Source organism: Calypte anna, chromosome 4B, assembly GCF_003957555.1.
Source record: "Calypte anna isolate BGI_N300 chromosome 4B, bCalAnn1_v1.p, whole genome shotgun sequence".
In the NCBI taxonomy this organism is placed as follows: domain Eukaryota; kingdom Metazoa; phylum Chordata; class Aves; order Apodiformes; family Trochilidae; genus Calypte; species Calypte anna.
The window spans coordinates 15,733,732-15,754,017 of NC_044249.1; the positions used below are offsets into that span (position 1 = coordinate 15,733,732).

The 20,286-nt window shown below is 36.5% G+C and overlaps 1 protein-coding gene across 1 annotated transcript in view; it reads left to right on the forward strand.

Annotated features, from left to right (window-relative positions):
• The window catches only part of POLN (DNA polymerase nu), a 76,882-nt gene that overhangs the window by 11,723 nt on the left and 44,873 nt on the right, over positions 1-20,286 (forward strand). The window contains exons 7-14 of the mRNA XM_030450688.1: positions 2,485-2,553; positions 4,118-4,178; positions 4,380-4,444; positions 5,602-5,685; positions 6,112-6,201; positions 8,293-8,349; positions 8,663-8,716; positions 8,937-9,002. Of these exons, the coding sequence (XP_030306548.1) occupies positions 2,485-2,553; positions 4,118-4,178; positions 4,380-4,444; positions 5,602-5,685; positions 6,112-6,201; positions 8,293-8,349; positions 8,663-8,716; positions 8,937-9,002 (546 nt within the window). The remainder of the gene's footprint in view (positions 1-2,484; positions 2,554-4,117; positions 4,179-4,379; positions 4,445-5,601; positions 5,686-6,111; positions 6,202-8,292; positions 8,350-8,662; positions 8,717-8,936; positions 9,003-20,286) is intronic.

The following is a 20,286-nucleotide window of genomic DNA, read 5'->3' on the forward strand; positions in this document are numbered from 1 at the left end:
CTTGACTCCGTATTTTGTTCTTCACATATCACATCTATTCTTAGTTATCATTTCTCAACGTTGTCATCCTGATTACCAGCTCTGAGTTAAATATTTAAGTCTTATTTCCTTCCTGCACTACTTCAAGTCTAGTTTGTTTCCTTGCCCCAACCATTTCCAGTGCCATTATGCTGACTTGTTCACCCAAGTCCTATTTTATCCCTCCCTCTCACATCCTGTGATTATTCCTCCTGCCTTTCCTTCCCCCATTCTTTATCCAATTAGTTTGTTCTCCGCAGTCTTTTTGTTCTCTGGAACCTCTGTTCTTTTTATGAATCCTAGCTCCTTGCCAGATTGATTTATCTCTTCAGCCTTCTTCCTTGGACTTGGGTGGCAGGTTCCTCACAGCTGTCTGTACTCCCAGGTGGATCCAGGCCAAGTGATGTCTTGTGCCCCACTACTTACTTCAGTTAAGCTCTCTTGGTATTGCACCAGTCGTCCATCTGGCATAGTACCTGGAGTAACTACTGTGTTATTCTGTAGATTACTACTCACCCACACCTCTTGAACACAGAATATGTGCTTATCTGTAAATCTGGTGCTGTGCCAAAACACTTAGTAAAAGGGAACATCTCATCTCTTACAAATTGGACCAATATGATAAAGTTGCCATGATGGTGCTTCCCCCAGCTTTGTACAAAAATGTATGTCTCTGTAGCAATAATGTGTTATAATTTCTCCTAATATAAACTAATTTGCAGTCAGTTCTGATTCTGTTGTGTTTCTGCAGCAACAAGTAATTTGGATTCCTTCTGCATTCTGTTTGAATCAAATAATGGATGAAACATTGCTTTTGCCAGTCTGCATCTGCTGTAATACTTTTGTTCCAGACATCATCTTCAGATAATGGGGCTGTTTTGCAAACAGGATGATAAAATGATGAGTTTTCTGTGCAAGGCAGATTGTTATATCCTATTTAAAGGATGGATTTTGTTTACCTGCTGATTTGCAGGTGACTCATGCACTGTGAGGGCGCAGGGCCAAGTGTTTAGATGTACTGGTGTCTCAGTCTGTGACTGCCCTCCCTCCCTAGAAACAGCCAGGAGTTTCTGACTGGAACATATTGACATCTAGCTCAGGGACCAATTCCTGCCCCTTTCAGGTGAAAATAGGTGCCCAGAGATACCTTCTCACAAACTCAGAAGGGTCCTGACTTCCCTGAAGAGAGGAAGAGCCTCCCACATCCATTATTTTTTATATTAACTAATCTATTTATTTTTCTTTTTGGCAAAATACTTACTGTGGAGATCTGTTTAGGCTATATAGACCCTCCCTTAGAAAGGATTTTGAAGATTTTCTAACCACTTAAGTTATTCTTACCTACTTTTGCTTCAAAAAAGCTACTGATGTGGCTGGACAGATTAAAAGCCATAGACATCTGTGGTATTCTGTCATCAGGTTTATGCATAAGAAAATATTTTGGAAATAATTTCATTGTGAATCTTTTTCTTTTAGTCCACAATTAATAGCTTAATGACATCCAGTTCAGTAGAGTGGTAGCACATCTAGTTGCATTGCATATATTCTCTTGGATGATAATTTTAGCATCCAAGGTTTTTTTGTTTGCAAAAAACTGGATGTTTCATTCAAATGAAGCCTTATCTAAATTTTCTATATACTCTTGAAGGTGAGAGTAAATCTGTTAATGAGGAGAAACATCCTTTTCATTCCTTCTCATCACAGAAGAACGAAAGGAAGGATTCTTAATATATCATATAAAACCCACGAAGCTTTTAAATGGCTGCAAAGTCAGATTTGGTAACATAATTTCTGACATCTTACTCCGGTAAGAAAAACACTCAGTTTGAGTGGAGAAAGCAGAAATTTATTTTTATTTTTATTTTTACCAGATTTTTTTCTTCTAACTGTAGGTCTTTCATGAGAGCAGTAAGGTAAGAGACCTGTAGAATAGCTGCAGGTCTGTAGAGGAGAGGAACTTGGACAGCTCACAGCATGAGAGCCTCTGTTAGTGTTCCATAAGCTCCAAGAGAAGAATAAAAATAATAAAGTGAGAATAGAATAAGTAGGATTTCTTTAAAATATGCAAAGGGTGAATGATAAATCTGAAGGTAGATTGCCCACAAAATGTGCTGGGAATACTTTGAGTGCTTGCAGCCAAATGACAAAACTGGAAGGAGATGGGTTTTAAAACTTTATTTATAAGTATAATAGAATTCTGACTCCAGTGTCAAAGGTAGCTTAGTGATATTACTTCTGCATGCTTAGGCTGTGCGAAATGTAAATAAAGGAACATGCCATTTGTGGCCTATGCTGCTCTGTTAATGAATTGTGTTTGACAGTCAGAGGTCTAAGAATGTTACTAAAATGATAAATATAACAGGACATGTAAAAAAAAATAATTATTTTGTTTAGTATCTTTTAAATAGCATACTAAATATTCTATGTTAACATTAAAACTCCTGATTTATTATTTATTTCTATCAGTATCAAAACTTAGGTGTGAACTTGGAGAAACTTTATAATGTAATGATGGACCTTACTCATGAATTGCAGGTAAGATACATAAAGTATTTATTGAGATTTAACTTCTTAGGCATTATCATGAATTAAAGAGAGTCAGTGATGTGCTTCTCATTCATATAAAAATCTCTGCTGAAGTTAAATAGAAGGCTTCAACCCATACTGCTTTACATCGCTGGTCAAAATTGGTCATCAAATTTGCTATTTTCTTCCAGAAGGAAGAAATGACTGGTCCCAAGGTTCATGTTTAGAAGAAACTTTTTATCTGCTACAGTTAACCAAATATGCAAATGAAGATTCTAAGAACAGGAAATGTTGAGAATATCGTGACATTTCTCTTCATACTTTACAAGATAGTCAAAAGCCTAAAAAGTGTTAACAGAGTTAAAACAGAACATAGATGTTTTGTTGTTTTGTTTGTTTTTTAATACATTCTTTGGGTACAAATACACTCAGCATATCTTGCTCTAGGTTGTATTAGTCACACACCAGAATGGGCTTTCCAGAGAGGCAGTCAATGGCCCAAGTCCATCAGTGTTTGAATTTTGCTTTGACTTTGGTCAGCCCTGAATATGTCAGACAGCTGGGCTAGGTTGAGGGATTTAAAAGATGTGTAGATGTGGTGCTGAGGGCATGGTTTAGTGGTGGCCTTGACAGTGCTGGGCTAAGGGTTGGACTTGATGATTTTAAAGGTCTTTTCCAATCTAAATGAGTCTGTGATTCTATGTTGTAGGTCCCTTCCACGTGAACTGTTTTACTGTATTTTAGTCCTTGTTGCAGTTCAGAATGCATCTCAAGAAGTCTTCCAGAGTTCTTTTTTTGTGTGTGTGTGTTTTTCTTCCTGTGGTCATACCTTGAAAGTGTCAGAATTTAGGACATGGTCAGGTTCTGCTGGCAGTAGCATCATAGAATCCTAGGGGGTTTCCTTGAAATTGATGGGATCAAGTGTAGGGTTTAGACCCTTAGTTGATGGAGCTGTATTAATTTGGATATCCAAGTGGCCCAGCAGTATGATGAAAAAATCTGTGAAAGAAGACAACAAAGAAATACTAAAGGCACAGAAACACTGAGAATCAGCCTACAGAAGTTTTTAGGGAAGTGTTGTTGACTGATTGCTTCAGCAGTTAAGTGAAAAAACAGTCTTCCTGTTCCTTGAAACCAAACTGGGTGCATAACGCCATCAGTTTTATTTTCTTCCTAATGAAAATAAAGTTATGAACTCGGAATTTTTGCTTAATTGTTCAAATGAATAAAGAAAAAAGCATAACATTATGTCCTGTTATAGTGGGCATAATATAATAATGCTCTAAAAAGAAACTGTTTAGTAAAGTAAGGTATGTATATTCTTTATTACTATTCCTCTGCAAGTATATTACTATTACCTGCAAAATGATGTGAAAGTGGTCTACAGTATTTAGATACTGTCATTCACACTAAGCTGTATTTAATTCTACAAAAAGTGTAGCCATATAAAAAGGAATTTTACAGAAAGTGAAATAGTGCTTACTAGAAAACAGAGCCACATAATGACACTGCTGTATGTTTTAAGATTAAAATTGGCTGATACTCAAGAACTTGTTTGCATCTTGCTTTACAGGATCAAGGTTTGTGGAAATTATTTTGCACATTAGAGCTCCCACTTATCAAAATTCTGGCAGGTATGAAAGTTCAGTTCAAAACATCAGTCCTCACTGTTTTAACACAGCTGATGTCTGTGCTCAAGTAGAATGTTATACCTGAGAATACTAAATGTTATCTTAGCCTCATACTGACTTTTTGAGTTTGAGATTCCATTTTACAGTCTAAGAAGCATGTAAGATCAAAAGTGTCGGTTTTGAGTGTTATAATTTTATTTACAGTGATGGAAACACACAAAATACATGTGAACAAACAAGAACTGAAAAAAACATCAGAGATTCTTGGGGTAAATTTTGTCTTTATTTTTTGCTTTTGGGAATTGTATGGCATGATCTTTCTGCTTTTACTGAGGATAACTGATTAAAAAGAGGAGGAATCTTTTTGTTTTTTCATGTTTGACATGACAGTTCAGAATTGCTAGTATTTTTATTGTCATAAATAATGCTATTTACATGTTAGAGCACTTCCATGTTTGTTTAGGCAGGCAGAACAGGTATTTTCTTCACTAGCATTACCCCAGAACTGAGATTGCTTTGCAAAATGCATAGGTCCTTTTGGGTTACATGTTTTAGAGTTGGAATTGTAATGACCATTTCTGCACCTACAGTTTTTACCTGTAACCATCTTCCTGAGAAGTGATAGATACTCCTCATTCTATAAAACATTCTTTACAACTTGCACAAGTTTGGGAGTTTGAAGTTTGCCATTTCACCACTGATAAAAATAGCTACTAGAGAATCCCATTTAGTAGCATAATATATGACAAGACAATCATGGTGGTCTGACAGATTATTAATTAACTGGAGTAAATTGTATGGGTCTGTTTCTCACTGACCTCTTTAATCTTGAGTAACCTGAATTATTTCCCACATATTTTGGAACTTTTTTATGGCATTAAATCACCCTCCCAGATCATGGAATGGTTTAAGTTGGAAGGGACCCTAAAGATCATCTAGTTGATGGGCAGGGGCATCTCCCACTAATCCAGATGGTGGGACATCTAATCCCCCATCCAGCCTGGTCTTGAACACTTCCAGGGTGGGGGCATCCACAACTTCCCCTGGCAAATGGTTCCAGTGCCTCACCAACATCACAGAAAAGTGCCTAATATCTAAATCTAACCTCGTTCAGCTTAAAACCAGCACTCTTTTTCTCATCACTACAAGCACTTGTAACAAGTACATCTCCAGCTCTTCTGTAGCCCCTTTAGGTACTGTAAGGCTGCTATAAGGCCTCTCTGGAACCTTCTCTCCATGAAGAAATATAGATTAAAGAGTATGTAAGCATTCTACTAAGCCAGCTGTTGATGGCCAGTAATGCTTACACATTGTCAAGTACCCTATTTTTAAGTAGAAGTACAATATATTTACTTACATGGGAAGTAGTAGAATATTGAAAACAATTACAATGTAAACAGAATAATTCTGATGTATTCATTCATAGCTGCGACTCAAAGAGCTTGAACAGGAAGCTCATCAAGTTGCTGGAGAACGATTCCTCTTGACCAGCAGTAGTCAGCTCAGAGAGGTAGTATTTAGACCACTGTAATTATCTAAGTTATCAGTTCTGTAAGTTGGTACTGATACAGAAGAATTATAGTAAAGCATGTAATATTGTTTTTAAAACTTAAGAGTTTTTCTTAGATCATAATTATCTGATTTTAATGGAAGACAACAGTTTTTCATAACTGGCAATGTTGGATAATATGTATTTGAATATTTTTATGTAATCTATGTTTTATTTTAGTGCATCCACTACTTTGTCAATAGCTCAAAAATATTTGATATTTTCAGTTGTGTTATTTCTCTTTGCTACAGTTTGCTTTGTTTTCCTTGAAATCTGTTTTCGTGACTTAAATTCAGGCACTAAATAATTTTCCTTTCCATTTCAGCACTTGATACACTGAAAGATTTCTCTTATGTGTGTTTTTTTTTTTTTCTTTTCCTACTCTAGGTGCTGTTTGAAAAGTTAAAACTTCATGCACTGTGTGACAAGGTTCACAGAACTGAAATGCAACAAGTTGCATCCACCTCGGAAGTTGTGGTGAGATGGGGGTGGGGGTCATGTGGTGTCCTTGTTTTAAAACCATCTGCATGATTTGGCAAAACTTTGAAGTTATATTCCAATGAAATTGTCTAAAGTTTTCTTAGCAATTTTGATTAATTTTTCTATTGTAATAATGATTTTTTATTTACTTAGGCCAGAAATTAAAGTTGCACTCCACAGCAGGGAAAAACAAGGTAGTTGTTAAAGCTCAGCTTCAGTCATATAGCAGAGTTACAACCTGCACTACCAGCATGCATGCATGACCACATTCCTCCAAGGAGGGAGACTTCCTTACTAGTTGGATTTTGGTAGCTATGTATCACTGACTGGTTGAGTGAAAGAGACCACTGGTGAAATGAAAAAAACATGTCAAAAAAACCAATGTCAAATCTGCTGGTGAAGGAAATAGCAACCCAGACTTTCTCTTTTCTGTCAGATTTGGGTTAAAGCCATTTTGTTGTCTTTTTAGGGACTCTTAACTCCTTTATGCTAGATAAGGATTTCTATGGGAAATTATTTGATATCTGTGGTTTAAGTTGGGAGTTGTGTGCATGAATTTTCCTCAAGTAGTTTCTTTTTTTGTTTGTTTTTTTTTTCCCCTTTGTGGAGATGCTTGTCTTCAGTCAGAAGGGTTGTATTTGGAGTCTGATCTGCAGGATCATGATAGAATATTGTTACTTTAGAGCAATAATGACCAAACAGTTTAGATACTATGATAAACCTTTACAAGAGATCAAATAATCAGGTTCAGTACAATAACTATGAAGCTTCTCCAGTTTGTTCTGTTGGCAGAGAGTTTTCAGTGGTGCTCATGTTCAGGTGTGATCCCACCCGATTGCAGAAACCTGCCAAAAACATTTGTATAAAAATGATGAAGTCAAGACCAAACTGCAGCCTCTTTGTAACTTGAGGCAAATGTGGATGCTCTTTCCTTTTGTTAAAATAATAATATTAATGGCAATTCTTCTTACAAGAAGCATCTGTGCTTCTGCACCTGTCTCTGATTTGGTGCTCTGGTTTACATGGGAGTCAAAGTATACAACTCATTGCTGAGAATGAGTGCCTCTGGGGGGATCTTAATGGCAGCATTTGTTTCATATGAGTGAAAGAGGAAATTCAACTTTTAGGCCAAGTGTCTGAACTACCAGATATGATCTCTCAGGTAGTATCAACAATGTAACCATAAGAACCTCACAGTACTCAAGGAGAAAGAGGTTTAATAGATCAAATATGTCATCTTGGAGAGTGACAGAGAGCCCTGGGAGATGGGAAGGATCAGTGAATTAGAATGCATGTCATTTTTTTGTGGGAGCATAAGATGTGTTTGCAGTAATCATAGCAATGTTTTTATCTAGTCCAGTACTCTCCTTCCAGCAATTACTGAGACTTGGTTATTTAGAGAAAGGCAGGCTGAAACCTTCCAGTAGGTTATTAATAGGTAACTAATCTTAATATGTTGTCACTCCCTGGTGGTAAGAGAAAAACCTTATCCTTTCAATTCTCCATTCTCTTACAGGTGCATCTATTTTTCACCCTAAACTGTTGTAGTACCAAATATTTTTTGTCCTTATAAGTAGCCAATGTTTATTTGAAACATTTCATATATCTTCTTGAAATTTTATGGCAATTTACAGTCAAAGCTTTATTTTATTGCTTTTGGATTTGTCAATTTCAATACTTCTTGAAAGTCTCCTGGAACTTGTGTTATGGGATGAACAGGAGAAATTCTCCGTTTGGTTTATGTGTATGTGTGTGTATAAATAAATATATGTCTATATATGGATTATTTCATATAAAAATGACCATAAGTAATCTCCCCCATGGTGAGCCATGGTGTTTTCAAAGTTGTTGTGAAAAAGTTTTTCTGTCTGCATGTCTTTTTGTCCCTGTCAGGGACAGGAAGGGAAAAGAAATGGGAAGGAAAGCTTCCTTGGGTCTTGAGTGAGATTGCTTGAAGGACATAATTATTTAGCCAGTATATTGTCCTTTCAGCTTGGTGACAGAATTTCTTCCTCCAAAACTTAGTCTAAGTTTTTAAAATAACATAACAGAAAAGTATACAAATAATTCACATTCTTTATTTTGCAGCTAACTAAGTTGCAAGATCTTCATCCTTTGCCTAAGATAATTTTAGAATACAGACAGGTGAGGTGATACTTTTCAAATAATGTAGTTGTACTAAGGCAAAATTTGCAAAAAATACTGCATACTCACAGCTAAATATTTTTTAACTTAAATTTTGAAGTTTTAGGTATTAGGAGTTGTTAAATTTAGTGTTTAAACTTCTATTTTGCACTATGTTAGATTATGGGTAGCAAACAAGAGCTGCAAAAACAACTGACAAACTTCACTGTTAAATTTGTTCACTGCTGTAGCACACTGTTGGGGCAAAACATTTTTTCAGTTCTGTACAAAAGTAAAGGAAATAAGTATTTATCTAAACTTTTATGTAATTTAGGTTCATAAGATGAAGTCAACTTATGTGGACGGACTCCGAACGTGCATGAGAAAGGTAGAGATGTAAAAGTAACCTGTCAAGTATGGTCAAATCATAAAGGAATGTAGAATGACTGCAGTATTAACAGCTGAAGAACTCGTATATGGAAAATGATAAAGTATTTGATTTTGTAGTCCTGGTTGCACTGTGTTTTTACTACTAATACTTCCATTAAATAAAATTTAGATGTATATCTTCATCCTTTTCTTGGGATTTTTACTTTGCTTGACTACAGGGATTTATTTCCTCTACGTGGAATCAGACAGGAACTGCAACTGGCAGGCTTTCATCCAAACGTCCAGTAAGTGCATTTATTAGAAGATTTACATTTTAATTCTAAATAAATAATGTTCTTTATAAAATATATTGTTAACACGCAGAATGTTTTGGGCTTTTTTTTTAATATATATATCTAGCAGTTGCCATATTTTATGTAAATGGACAGAAAAACCCTTATTAAATGTGTGTTTTGCTCAAGAATATTTATTTACTTTACTATCTTGCTATCAGTAGATCAGAATTTAGTATTAATTCCTGGAGTTTCCATGAATCAGAGAGATAGAATTGTGAGGTATGCATGCACCATCTAGATTTAGACTGAATACTTTGTAATGAATTCTTGGTGGTTTTGAACCACTCCTTGTAAAAGATCAGTGAGCCCTGGAAGCTGGGGATTATAGAAGGAAAGGAACAACTCAAGAAAAACCAGAAGCTCTTTTCTTCTGAATTTGGCATCAGGCCACATCAGAGAAGGGCAAAGCTGGCTATGCTGGTGCCTTCCCAGATGCTTATATGGCTGTGACATGGAGTGCTTCCTTTCTTGTCTTTGGATATGGTGATCACCATGGACATGTTTGTGGATGAAATGTCTTTTATGTGATTTTCTGGACTGCTAGAAGCTGTGTTTGGTTGTTTTTTTTCTTTTGCTAAAGTGACCTCTCTAAGGGCATATTTAAGCATGTTTTGTTATAGCATTTTTCTTGAAATTGGGAAGCATTGTGATAACCTTTGGACTGTAGGGACTGGTGAGGCGTTCTTGTGTTCTGCTTCTGTCACAGCCCATAGCTACATGTGCAGAACCTGCTGTGGGAGGACACAGGGCTACAGACTGCTTCAGGGGCTCAAGTCGAGGCACTAGAAAAGTAATGACTGCCTATGGAAATGTTGTGTTTGGTTTAGTCATGGCCTTTGTTAGCAAAGACCTTACCCGGCCCTGCAAGGAGAGAGGGAATGAATAGATGCAGAAGTGGGACTTGGCTTATGGAGGCTACATGGAATCTGTGAGGCTGTTGTGCTTTTAAATTGTGCCCATAAGCACTGTCAGTTCTTATCCATGCAGGTTTGAGTACTGCTTATCTGTCAATGCAGGTACCAGCCTTAAGTTTCATGGCTACAAATATCATAAGAAGCTTTATGCAGTCTTGGGAGAATAATAGAATCATAGAATCATAGAATTGGCTGGGTTGGAAGGGACCTCAGAGATCATCAAGTCCAACCCTTGATCCACTCCCAGTTACCAGCCCATGGCACTGAGTGCCACATCCAGTCTCTTTTTAAATATCTCCAGGGATGGAGAATCCACCACTTCCCTGGGCAGCCCATTCCAATGTCTGATCACCCTCTCGGTAAAGAAATTCTTTCTAATGTCCAACCTAAACCTCCCCTGGCACAACTTGAGACCATGCCCTCTTGTCTTGCTGAGAGTTGCCTGGGAAAAGAGACCAACCCCCCCTGGCTCCAACCTCCTTTCAGGGAGTTGTAGAGAGTGATGAGGTCTCCCCTGAGCCTCCTCTTCTCCAGGCTGAACAGCCCCAGCTCCCTCAGCCTCTCCTCATAGGGTCTGTGCTCGAGTCCCTTCACCAGCCCAGTTGCCCTCCTTTGGACCTGCTCCAGCACCTCAATCTCTTTCCTGAACTGAGGGGCCCAGAACTGGACACAGGACTCAAGGTGTGTCCTCACCAGTGCTGAGTACAGGGGCAGAATCCCTTCCCTGGACCTGCTGGCCATGCTGTTCCTGATACAGTCCAGGCCTTCTTGGCTACCTGGGCATTGTCTGCTCTGGGATGTTTGACATAATGGATGCTGTGACCACTTTGCTTAGGTGAGTTCAAGTGGCTCTGAGCAAGTCCTGCCTGGTGTGGTGATTAGAAACCAGTCCCGGAACATTCTCATCCTTGGTACTGGTGACTTCCTTATCTCTTTTTTTATCTATCTTGACAGTTCAGATTTCATTTATATCTTCCATACCTTCATGATACCTATTTACATTCTATTTGTCATCATACAATATAGGAAGTGCTTGTGCTTTTTTGCTGAGTAAGAAAAAATTTGTCTAGGATTCTGAATTAATAATGGAACGGAGGAGGAGTGTTACTGCTGTTCCCTCTTTTCATGCACCCAGAAAGTGATGGGGGAAAGTGATGGGAGAGAATGGGAAAGAAAATGAAGGTCACAGTTTAATAAATATTCTGATGTGATGCACAGACATTTACAAATGAGGATCTGAGCAGACAGGGGTCATGAACAATTACATGCAAGCTAAGCTGACACTTGGCCTGTCATGCTACAAATGACAAAATCTACTTAAAGTTTGGTTTGGTTTGGGTTTTTTTTGTCCAAAATAATGCTGCTAGAGTTAGTATCCTGGGTTGCATAACGTTAGCATCTCCTTACAAGGAAAAACATTGGCCTGCTTTGTTTTGTGTGAAATGTTTATGGAACTCATGCCATCTGTTTTGGAATCATTTATTGATAGAGAAGAGACACTACATTGCCCAGTCACTTCACTAAGTGTTAAAGAATTGGGAAGATTCTTGCCAGAAATAAATATTGTAGGTATTTTTGCAGTTACTGTGATGTTATGTCAGATTTTAGCTGAATAATTGCTGAATTAGTTTATTTTTTGCTGTGTTTTTAAATGCTTTAAGGAGTGATTAAAACAAAAGATGTGTAAATCGGATAAAGTAAAAATTTAAATAGAAAAAAGCATCCTATTTGCTTCAGTATTTGTGGGAGATGGGGTTCCAAACAAAGAGTTTTTTATCTTTCATTTGTTTTGTAAAGGGAATGGTTCTGTCCTCTTTGCTTTGACACATTAAATTGGGAAATGACCAGGAATGAGGTACAGAGCAGGATTTCTTTTTCAGATAAACTCTTCTGTGATCTTCTTTCACACACATTCACACCTGATGTATGGATGATGTATGTTTTGGCTTTATGTGGATTTCTGTCAATAGATGACCTTACTCACATGGATTTTTGAGACTTCTGTGTTGCAGCAACTTAGAACTTTACTCCCGTGGCTCTCCATATATACATCAATTTTAGCTTAAATGCATGGTCCATTTCTTCTCATTTGGTTTCTTTTTCTACAAGAGTGCTGCATAATTAATGCTTTTTTCACAAATAACAGTGTTTATATAATAACAGTCTGACACTAAACAGTCACATTTGTTATTGTAATCTGCTATATAACATTGTAACTGTATTTCAAGAGAACCTGTGTATCTGAAACCTAGAAGAAATGTAAACCCTATAATTCTTCAGTCAAATTATTGTATAATAAATCCATAGGCTAGCTTTTTTTTCTACTTTGTGATGGATTACTTACTACTGGGAAAAGTTAATTAGATTTATTATTTGAATATGCTATTTTTATTTTTGTATAAATATATTAGTTTTATTTGCATTAGGATACTCCTTTCATTATATAAGTCATGGATATCTTTCCTATTAAGTATATGGATTGCATTAATAAAAACTTGATTATGTTCTCCAAACCTACCTTGAAATAGCACTTTATAGCCTCCCACTTTTTAAAGCAAAAATAAGTCATGATAGAGATGGAAAGGCCTAAAGCTTAAGACCAAGCTTTCTTCAGAATGAACAGAGAGAAATCCTAACTTGAGTTATAAAGATTGCATATAATTGGATGTTCTAATTTGGTTTAAGATGTAAATTTCAGCTATAGAATCAGATATTCTGTATTAAGATTTTTTTCCTTCAGGCTTCTGCAGTAGGGAGGACTGAAATGCTACTAATGAGTTTACACTTCTCTACTTCAGCAGATATTTCTATCATTAACCCAGAAAGCAAAATGGTTGGATTCAGGGGGCGTTTCCTTCCTTTTAGTACCAAAAAGCTATGCTGAAGAAAAATTTTACCTTCTCAGACCAAGTGCAAAAAAAATAAAAGCATTCCTATTTCTCCCCAGGCAAATGCATTTACCAGCTTGTCCAAAAAGGCAAAGAAACAAAATAATTTAGCCTGTCAATCAGAGAAGCATGTTAGCCTTTCATTTGGAAAGCAGGAATGTAATTTGAGAGAGAAACTAATTGGGGTATGTCAAATGTTAATATGCTCAAATAAATACCATTAAAAAACTCTGAAATATTGAATATACCTCCAACAGATGTAAGTAATATCCAGTATCCAACAGATATAAGTAATATTTTCTGATAATGTAAAAGTGGTAGAGAATTGCATGCTTGTTGATTAGAAAATGGGTGTTACGAATGTGCTCACAATATGAATAATAAATTACCCATCTGGTTTTCATCCTAATGGGAGAGACAGCCTCTTGAAATAGAGACCCCTCTGAACAACTGTCATCAAAAATGAGTCTGTTCTGTCAGTTATCTTAGGAAATCAGTTTTTCTGATTATTCACACTGTCTCTGTGTTCCCTTCTGGGCTGTTTTCCAGAGTGAATGGGCTAATTCTCTCTGAGATAAAACTCAAATGTAATTCTGGAGTACCTTTGGGATAGTGTGGATGTGTTGTTGTCTGTTGGTCTCCCTTTCATAACAACAGAGATTTTGCATCCTTAGCACACCCACACACACCCCAAGCAAGGCTGTCCGAATCATGCTATCAAAACTATTGTGACGGCTCTTACATTTTAGGCAATTTTCCCCAGGTCTCATTAAAGCTCCAGGCTGATCTGTGTTACTACCAGAGCTTTTTATCATCTGTAATCGCAATTGGATTTCAGCACAAATAGAATGTTGTATAAAGTGTTCTGATAGTACTGAGCTACTCTGCAGATTTGAATTGTCCTCCTGTTTTTCCCCTTTCCTTCACAGCTTTTAAAAGGCTTTGAAAGAGCTGATGCAATGTAAGGAGCCTGACATCAGGTCTAGGAGTGGGGATGTGATCACATCTTCCTTCATTTGTTTTCAGAAATGAACCAGTGCCTGAGCTGCTTTTGAAACTGCACTATTAGAAGTATATTGTTTTTAAACTTGTTTTCCTACACTGTCATGCTGAAAGGAATATTGACTTAAAATGCCCAGACAGTATGGATCTTGTATTTGCATTGATTTTACTTGAGTGTGTTTTGTCTTTTTTAAAGTGTTTTTATTGGAAAGTACTGGGTGTAGACACAAGTCAGACATATGACAGATTGATATAAAATCTCTTGTCAAAAGTCTCCTAGAGCGTCATCTAAGCTAAAAAAAAAAATTTTTAGGTAATTAAGCTCTGATGTGGTAGGTTGTCTTAACAGAGATGAGAATGTCTGTGTTTTCTTGGACCTTTGCATGAAAGGAATTTTGTGTCATATTTTCCAGTCAGTACAGGCAAATGTCACTCAGATGAGTCAACGTGCTATTAGAGAAAGTCAGTGTGTGTGTGCTGTTTGTTATGGTTGGTCTGTACTCTGAGTGGCTCTTGTGTTCAGAACGTATTTTTGTGCCATATTTCTTTTCAGTATATTTATTCCAATACTCTTGAGCCATATGCTGATTATGACTGTGCTAATAGCACTAAAATAGTATCTCATTTTATGAGTATTCAGGGTTTTGATATTTTTACAATCTCTTGTTTTAGAAGTGTAATTTAGTGAAGGTTGTAGCATTTAAAGAAACCATATTTACAGTGTTGGAGGCAGTAGTTCTCTATTTCCTCTCTCACTCATCACAGTTTGTTTTATCATAGGGAAATTTTACTTAAAAATGAGGGAATGAGCATGTTGGCAAGACTTTGATTCATTTGCTTTCATGATGAAAACTTACACCATGCTAACATTACAGTAGGATTGTTTTTTGTTTTGTTATTGGTGTAACAACCACAATATGAAAGTCAGTGTTTGTCATATCATACCATTCATGTCTGATTCTCCAGAACAACATCATGTTGATTTAATATCCAAATGCAAAAATAAGATTTCTGCTTCATAGGCTTTTTCTTCTTAATATCTAGAGTACACAAAATATCCTTCTCTATGATATATGCATGTCTTTTGCATTCTCTAAAGTAATGCTCCTGATTTGTATAAGTTCATGAATCTGAGTGTGATGTATCCAGTACATGGAGTTGCATTTTATAGCAGAATGTTTTCCATTTGGCTCAGAAAAGCTTGAAGTATCATCTGGGCTGTAATTCTGTAATAATAAGAGCCATTCAGTCATGTGTATAACTTCTCTTCTATTTGGGATTATCTTTGTATATATAATTGTTCTGTGTGTTATTTAAAGAAATTATGCAGCAAGTAGAAATCTGCTTCCACAAAGTAATCTGCATCCAAAATGCTTGAATTTTATTTATATAGGATAAGATAGGAAGTCTTCCATTATTTCTTCTACAAACTAAGCATAAGCATAGGAATATAGAGAGCAATTAAAAGTAACAACTCAAAAATGAAAGCTGTACAACTCAGAATAATATCAGCTCAAGTATTTTTAACACATTATGAAATGTTGACTATGGAGGCTGAATTCCTCCTTCATTCTCCCTTAGTTTCTGGCAAAAACCTCCTCTGAGAAGCTTAGACTTGTAGAAACTGTAGGAAAAAGGTTCCTTCAAAATTTTCCTCTGATAGAGTGATGATGGCACTGCATACTTCCACTTGTTTTATTCAAAATTTGGAGATTCTACATTTAAATACACTGTGTATAAATTAAATTGTCAGCACAAGTGCATACTGCTGTTGAGTGGGCTTGGTTAAGGTAGTTGGTTCTCTACTGATTCATTTTACCCTTTTCTTATGCTTGGGGTTGGCAGACACTGGAATCCCCTGAAGTCTCCTTATGGTCACAGTTACTCTGCCTCTGTACGGAGGAGTTCAATAGTGAATGAATTTTCCCAGTCCTCATCCGTAAGACTTCTGCTCAGATTGAATCTTCAGCAATGTGTAGAAACATGTGTCTGATCTTTTATTACATTAAATACTTGTGTACCTATTTATTATGAAGTTATCTGTTGGTACCCTGAGAATTGGTTATGATTTTAGAAATTATATTTGAAGATTTTTTTTTTTATTCTTCATTTCATGTATTCCATTTGTGGAATTTCCATCTATATACTTGCAGGAAATGCTCAAAACTTGGAGATTTATGTTAAAGGGGACAATTAAAACCAAACAAAAAACTCAGGCACACAAATTCTGTCATGTCTTACAAACTCATAAATGAGAGGAGTTAGCATGTTCCTCTAATGGCTAAATTCCATTTTACAAGGACATGACAGTCTAATTCTCGTCTCAGCATAGATTTCACTGCTTTAACATATCAAGACTGAATAAATAGTTTATTTTGGTATACAGCATTCTTTTCACGTTCTATTTTCAGTCAGAAAAAATTACTGCAGAAAATCTGAGTTCTGACAAGGCAACAAATGGAGGAGACAGAAGTGAAGAATGGTAAAACCAGAATGGGTTGTAGAGGAAGATCAAAAATTAGGTACAGCAAAAGAGAATTCTTGTTCTGGATGGTCCAGTTCTCAGACAGTACTGATTTTCAAAAGCTTTGTTGTTGGTATTCCAAAGAATTTCAGGAATATTCTCTCTGTAGCTCTGCCATCCCTATTAGGTTCAGATTTCTCTGCTAACAGTTCTCTTTTTCTGTGTCAGTGAAGAAAATCTGCAGATTCTCTGTTTCATATAACCTCAGGAAATTTCACACAGAGTTTTGCTGATGGATGCAGTCTCAGGTTTGGAACAAGAGCAACAAAATAATTGTTCATATAAGCATCATTGAAGTCAGAACAGAAATCACCTTTCTGACTCCCACATGGCCTTGTCCTTAATTGTCCCTTCCTGATATGATCATCTGCTGCTTGTGGTTCTTTGGAACTTAGAGTTAAGGGTCACTTCTATAAATCAAGAATTGTATTTTCCTCACTTCTAATTAAGAAAGAGACATTGGCTGTTCATGTTTCCTTTAACTCCCTCAGTCAGCCTCCTGCTCACAGTCTTTTGTAGCCTTATAAGAGGAATTCCCTGCTAACAGATGCTCAGGAAGTTCCTCAGTATGTAGAACAGTCCTGCTTAACATGCTAAATTTTACTCTTTCATAAAACTGTTGCATCTTTAGAAAAGAAATTCCTCCAATCTTGAAGTAGTCATTTTTAATTTGTTTAAAGTATCTTTGGCAATATTCCTTTGGCACAGTTTACTTTAAAGCTATAATATACAGCTAATATAGAACTAGTACAATATTTACTTGCTCCAACTACTACTCTGAAGGTTGTTATCTCTGCTTTAACACTGTTCCCAGAAACAAATCATATTTGCTTGGAGTTCATTCCAGAGTTTAATAGCCTCCTCTATTAATGAACACTAGTTTAACCCTGTTTATGCTCTGAGTATATTTTTTTTCAGGAAAATTAAATGAAATAAATAATTAAATTTAAAAAAATACAGGAAAAAAAAAAGTCTGACTCTAACAGATGTGTAGATTTTATATATACAAACTCCCTTGCTTGCTGTGCAGTTTAGTATCTGTCAGTATATAAACAAGCATCTGGGCTGAATCCATGACTTGAGAAAATAATTTGTCACAGAGCATGTCAAATCAGTAAGTTAGTAAAACAAAATAATTTTTGTTATTTCAAAAATCACTCATCAAATTCTTTCTTGTGTGTTGCTACATCATTACCTGAGGTCATTGCCAGATCAAAATTTCAAAGTATGTGGCAGAAAGAGGACTGGTCATAGATCAAATACTGTGTTCTTATTGCCAACTCTCTAACATAAAAGGTCAATATGTTTGGTTGCTCTTTTCTTGTTGCTTTGTATTCACTTTGAAAGCTGCTTGAGTTTGTGGGAATCATAGAATCATAGAATCATAGAACTGGCTGGGTTGGAAGGGACCTCAGAGATCATCAAGTCCAACCCTTGATCCACTACCACTGCAGTTACCAGACCATGGCACTGAGTGCCACATCCAGTCTCTTTTTAAATATCTCCAGGGATGGAGAATCCACTGCTTCCCTGGGCAGCCCATTCCAATGTTTGATCACCCTCTCCTTAAAGAAATTCTTTCTAATATCCAACCTAAACCTCCCCTGGCGGAAGTTGATGAATTACTCCTAAGTCTCCCAATTGACTGAAATCTAAAACTCTGATTGTTCTGTGCTGCTGGGTAAGGCAAGAGGGGGTGCATTACCTTTGAATGAGAGTTCACTGCTGAAAAACACTAACAAAAAATAAGAGACCCTTTACCAGAGGTCTATGTGATTCTGTGGGTTTTTGACAAAGAAAATAGATGTATTTAATTTTTAAGTAGCCCACTAGGTGGCAATTGCAGACAAGTCAAGATTTGCTTAGACATGTATGTACACATATATACCAGCGTTCAGTTGCTGTGGTGGCCTTGTTCATTTTCACATTTTCTCTACTTACAGAGCTACATTCTGTATTTTAAAAATTAGATCTTACAACTGTATTGAAATTGTGTCTTATGTGTAAGTCACAAAAAATAAGTGCTGATTCCTTTGCAGTAATAAAAAAGTCCTCCTATGGACAAGAATGAAATATGGCAGTTTTCCAAGTGAGAAATCATGAAGGTTTTTTTATTTCTGCTGTGTAATTTCTCATGAGTGTGTTGTTACCAGGTTTGGAGATACCATACAAAGTGAGCTGCATGTTTTTGAGTGCCCTCAGGACCTGAACTCTTGCTGTTCTGCATTGCAAGAATATTGCTTTGGGCAGGGGGCAATTTTCCTCACTATTTCTCCAGTAGCTTTGGCTTTTAACCCAGGAGTTGATAGTTAAGGAAGCAGCTCACTGAACCTGAGCTTACATTTATTCTCAAATTGATTAAGTGAGCTATAGGAGCACAATTTATCGATAAGTGCAGTCCTATGTGGAGCAGAAAAACCCCAAAGTATTACTTCTGCTCCAAAAGTAATGGAATGCCAATCATCAAACAGATGCCATGAATCTGAAAGCTTACTTTGTGTTTCATTGTATAGAGCTGAGTTCTTGTTCAAAGAGAACAGTTGTGGCCTAATGATTTTCACCAGCTTTCTGGAGGAGAAGGTACTAAGACAAGCTCCAGAAACTTTTGAACTTAAAATTCTTCAGTTCTTGCTGAAGTGTTACATTTCATCAGCTAAATTAGAATTTTACTGCTCTGAACTTTTCCCCTTACAATAAGCACAACTACTTTTTGCTCATTCCTTACGTTGGTAGCCATAGCAAAACAATATTTAATTTCTCTATTGTCTTTATTTTGCTCTAGTATTTGGCACTATGCCTCATAGCAGCAGCAGGTGGATTAGTTGCCACATCACAGTATACATACATTATAACTTTATGTGGTCTAACTGCTTCCTGGTGTTTTTTTTTTCACATGGCACATACATACTGCATACATTTATGAATACATATTCTTATCTCAGTAGTAAATTTTGTCTTTGTCTGTTTTTAAATAAGTCCTTAGATCAGAGCAGGAATTAATCAGAATCAAATGTCCATAGAATAGTCTGCAGGTACCTCTGAGAATTCCCATTTATTTCAGTAACCTAATGTTTTTTTTTTCTGTTCTCCTCCCTGTGGTTTGTAGGCCTTCAGAAAGATAAATTCCATAGATCTTTAGAAATGCAGATCTGAGCAGTAAGTAGATAATTGAGCCATTTCCTAGTGAAAAAGAATATACTTATGGCTATAGGTGCCTTTGCATACATACATGGACATCTTTTTCTGTGTAGTTATCAGGGTTGACCGGGGTTCTTTACTTGAAATGAAGCAAGTTTTGCTACTGAAAATGTATATGGAGAGGAAGAGAGGCATGGGTCAGCTGAATCAATGTAAATTCAGCATAGGAAATGTGATCAACAAAGCTACTTGACACAGAGTAAGAAATAATTAAAATGCATTACCAGCCTCTGTGATTAGGCGTAGTCTAAATATGCTGAATTCAAAAGTAATGTATCCAAAATCTGTCTGTGTACTGTAATCCTCTGAAGAACTAAAATGCTGTATTGGGTTTTAACCTAGGAAGGAATTAAAAATCAATTGCAAATGTAGATGTAGAATTTTGGATACCAAAAATGGAAAGCTCAACAGAAAATATAACTAATTGTGAATAAATTATTCTGGGAATTTTATATTATTTGATGCATTTGATGAGGTTTTGGTTTCATTGGTAATTCTACTCTTCTTTGATACATCTTCCCCTGCAGACTAGAGAATCCATTCTGCAAGCATTGAGTGCTTGATGAGAAAACTGGTTTGTGGGGCTCTGAGAGACATCAAGAGCCCACCAAATCTGAGTCTTCTTGCCAAAGTGAAGTCTGTCAGTTTCTGAATGGCTCTGTTTACAGAAGCAAACAGTTTAGGCAAGAATCTACACTGTCTTCACC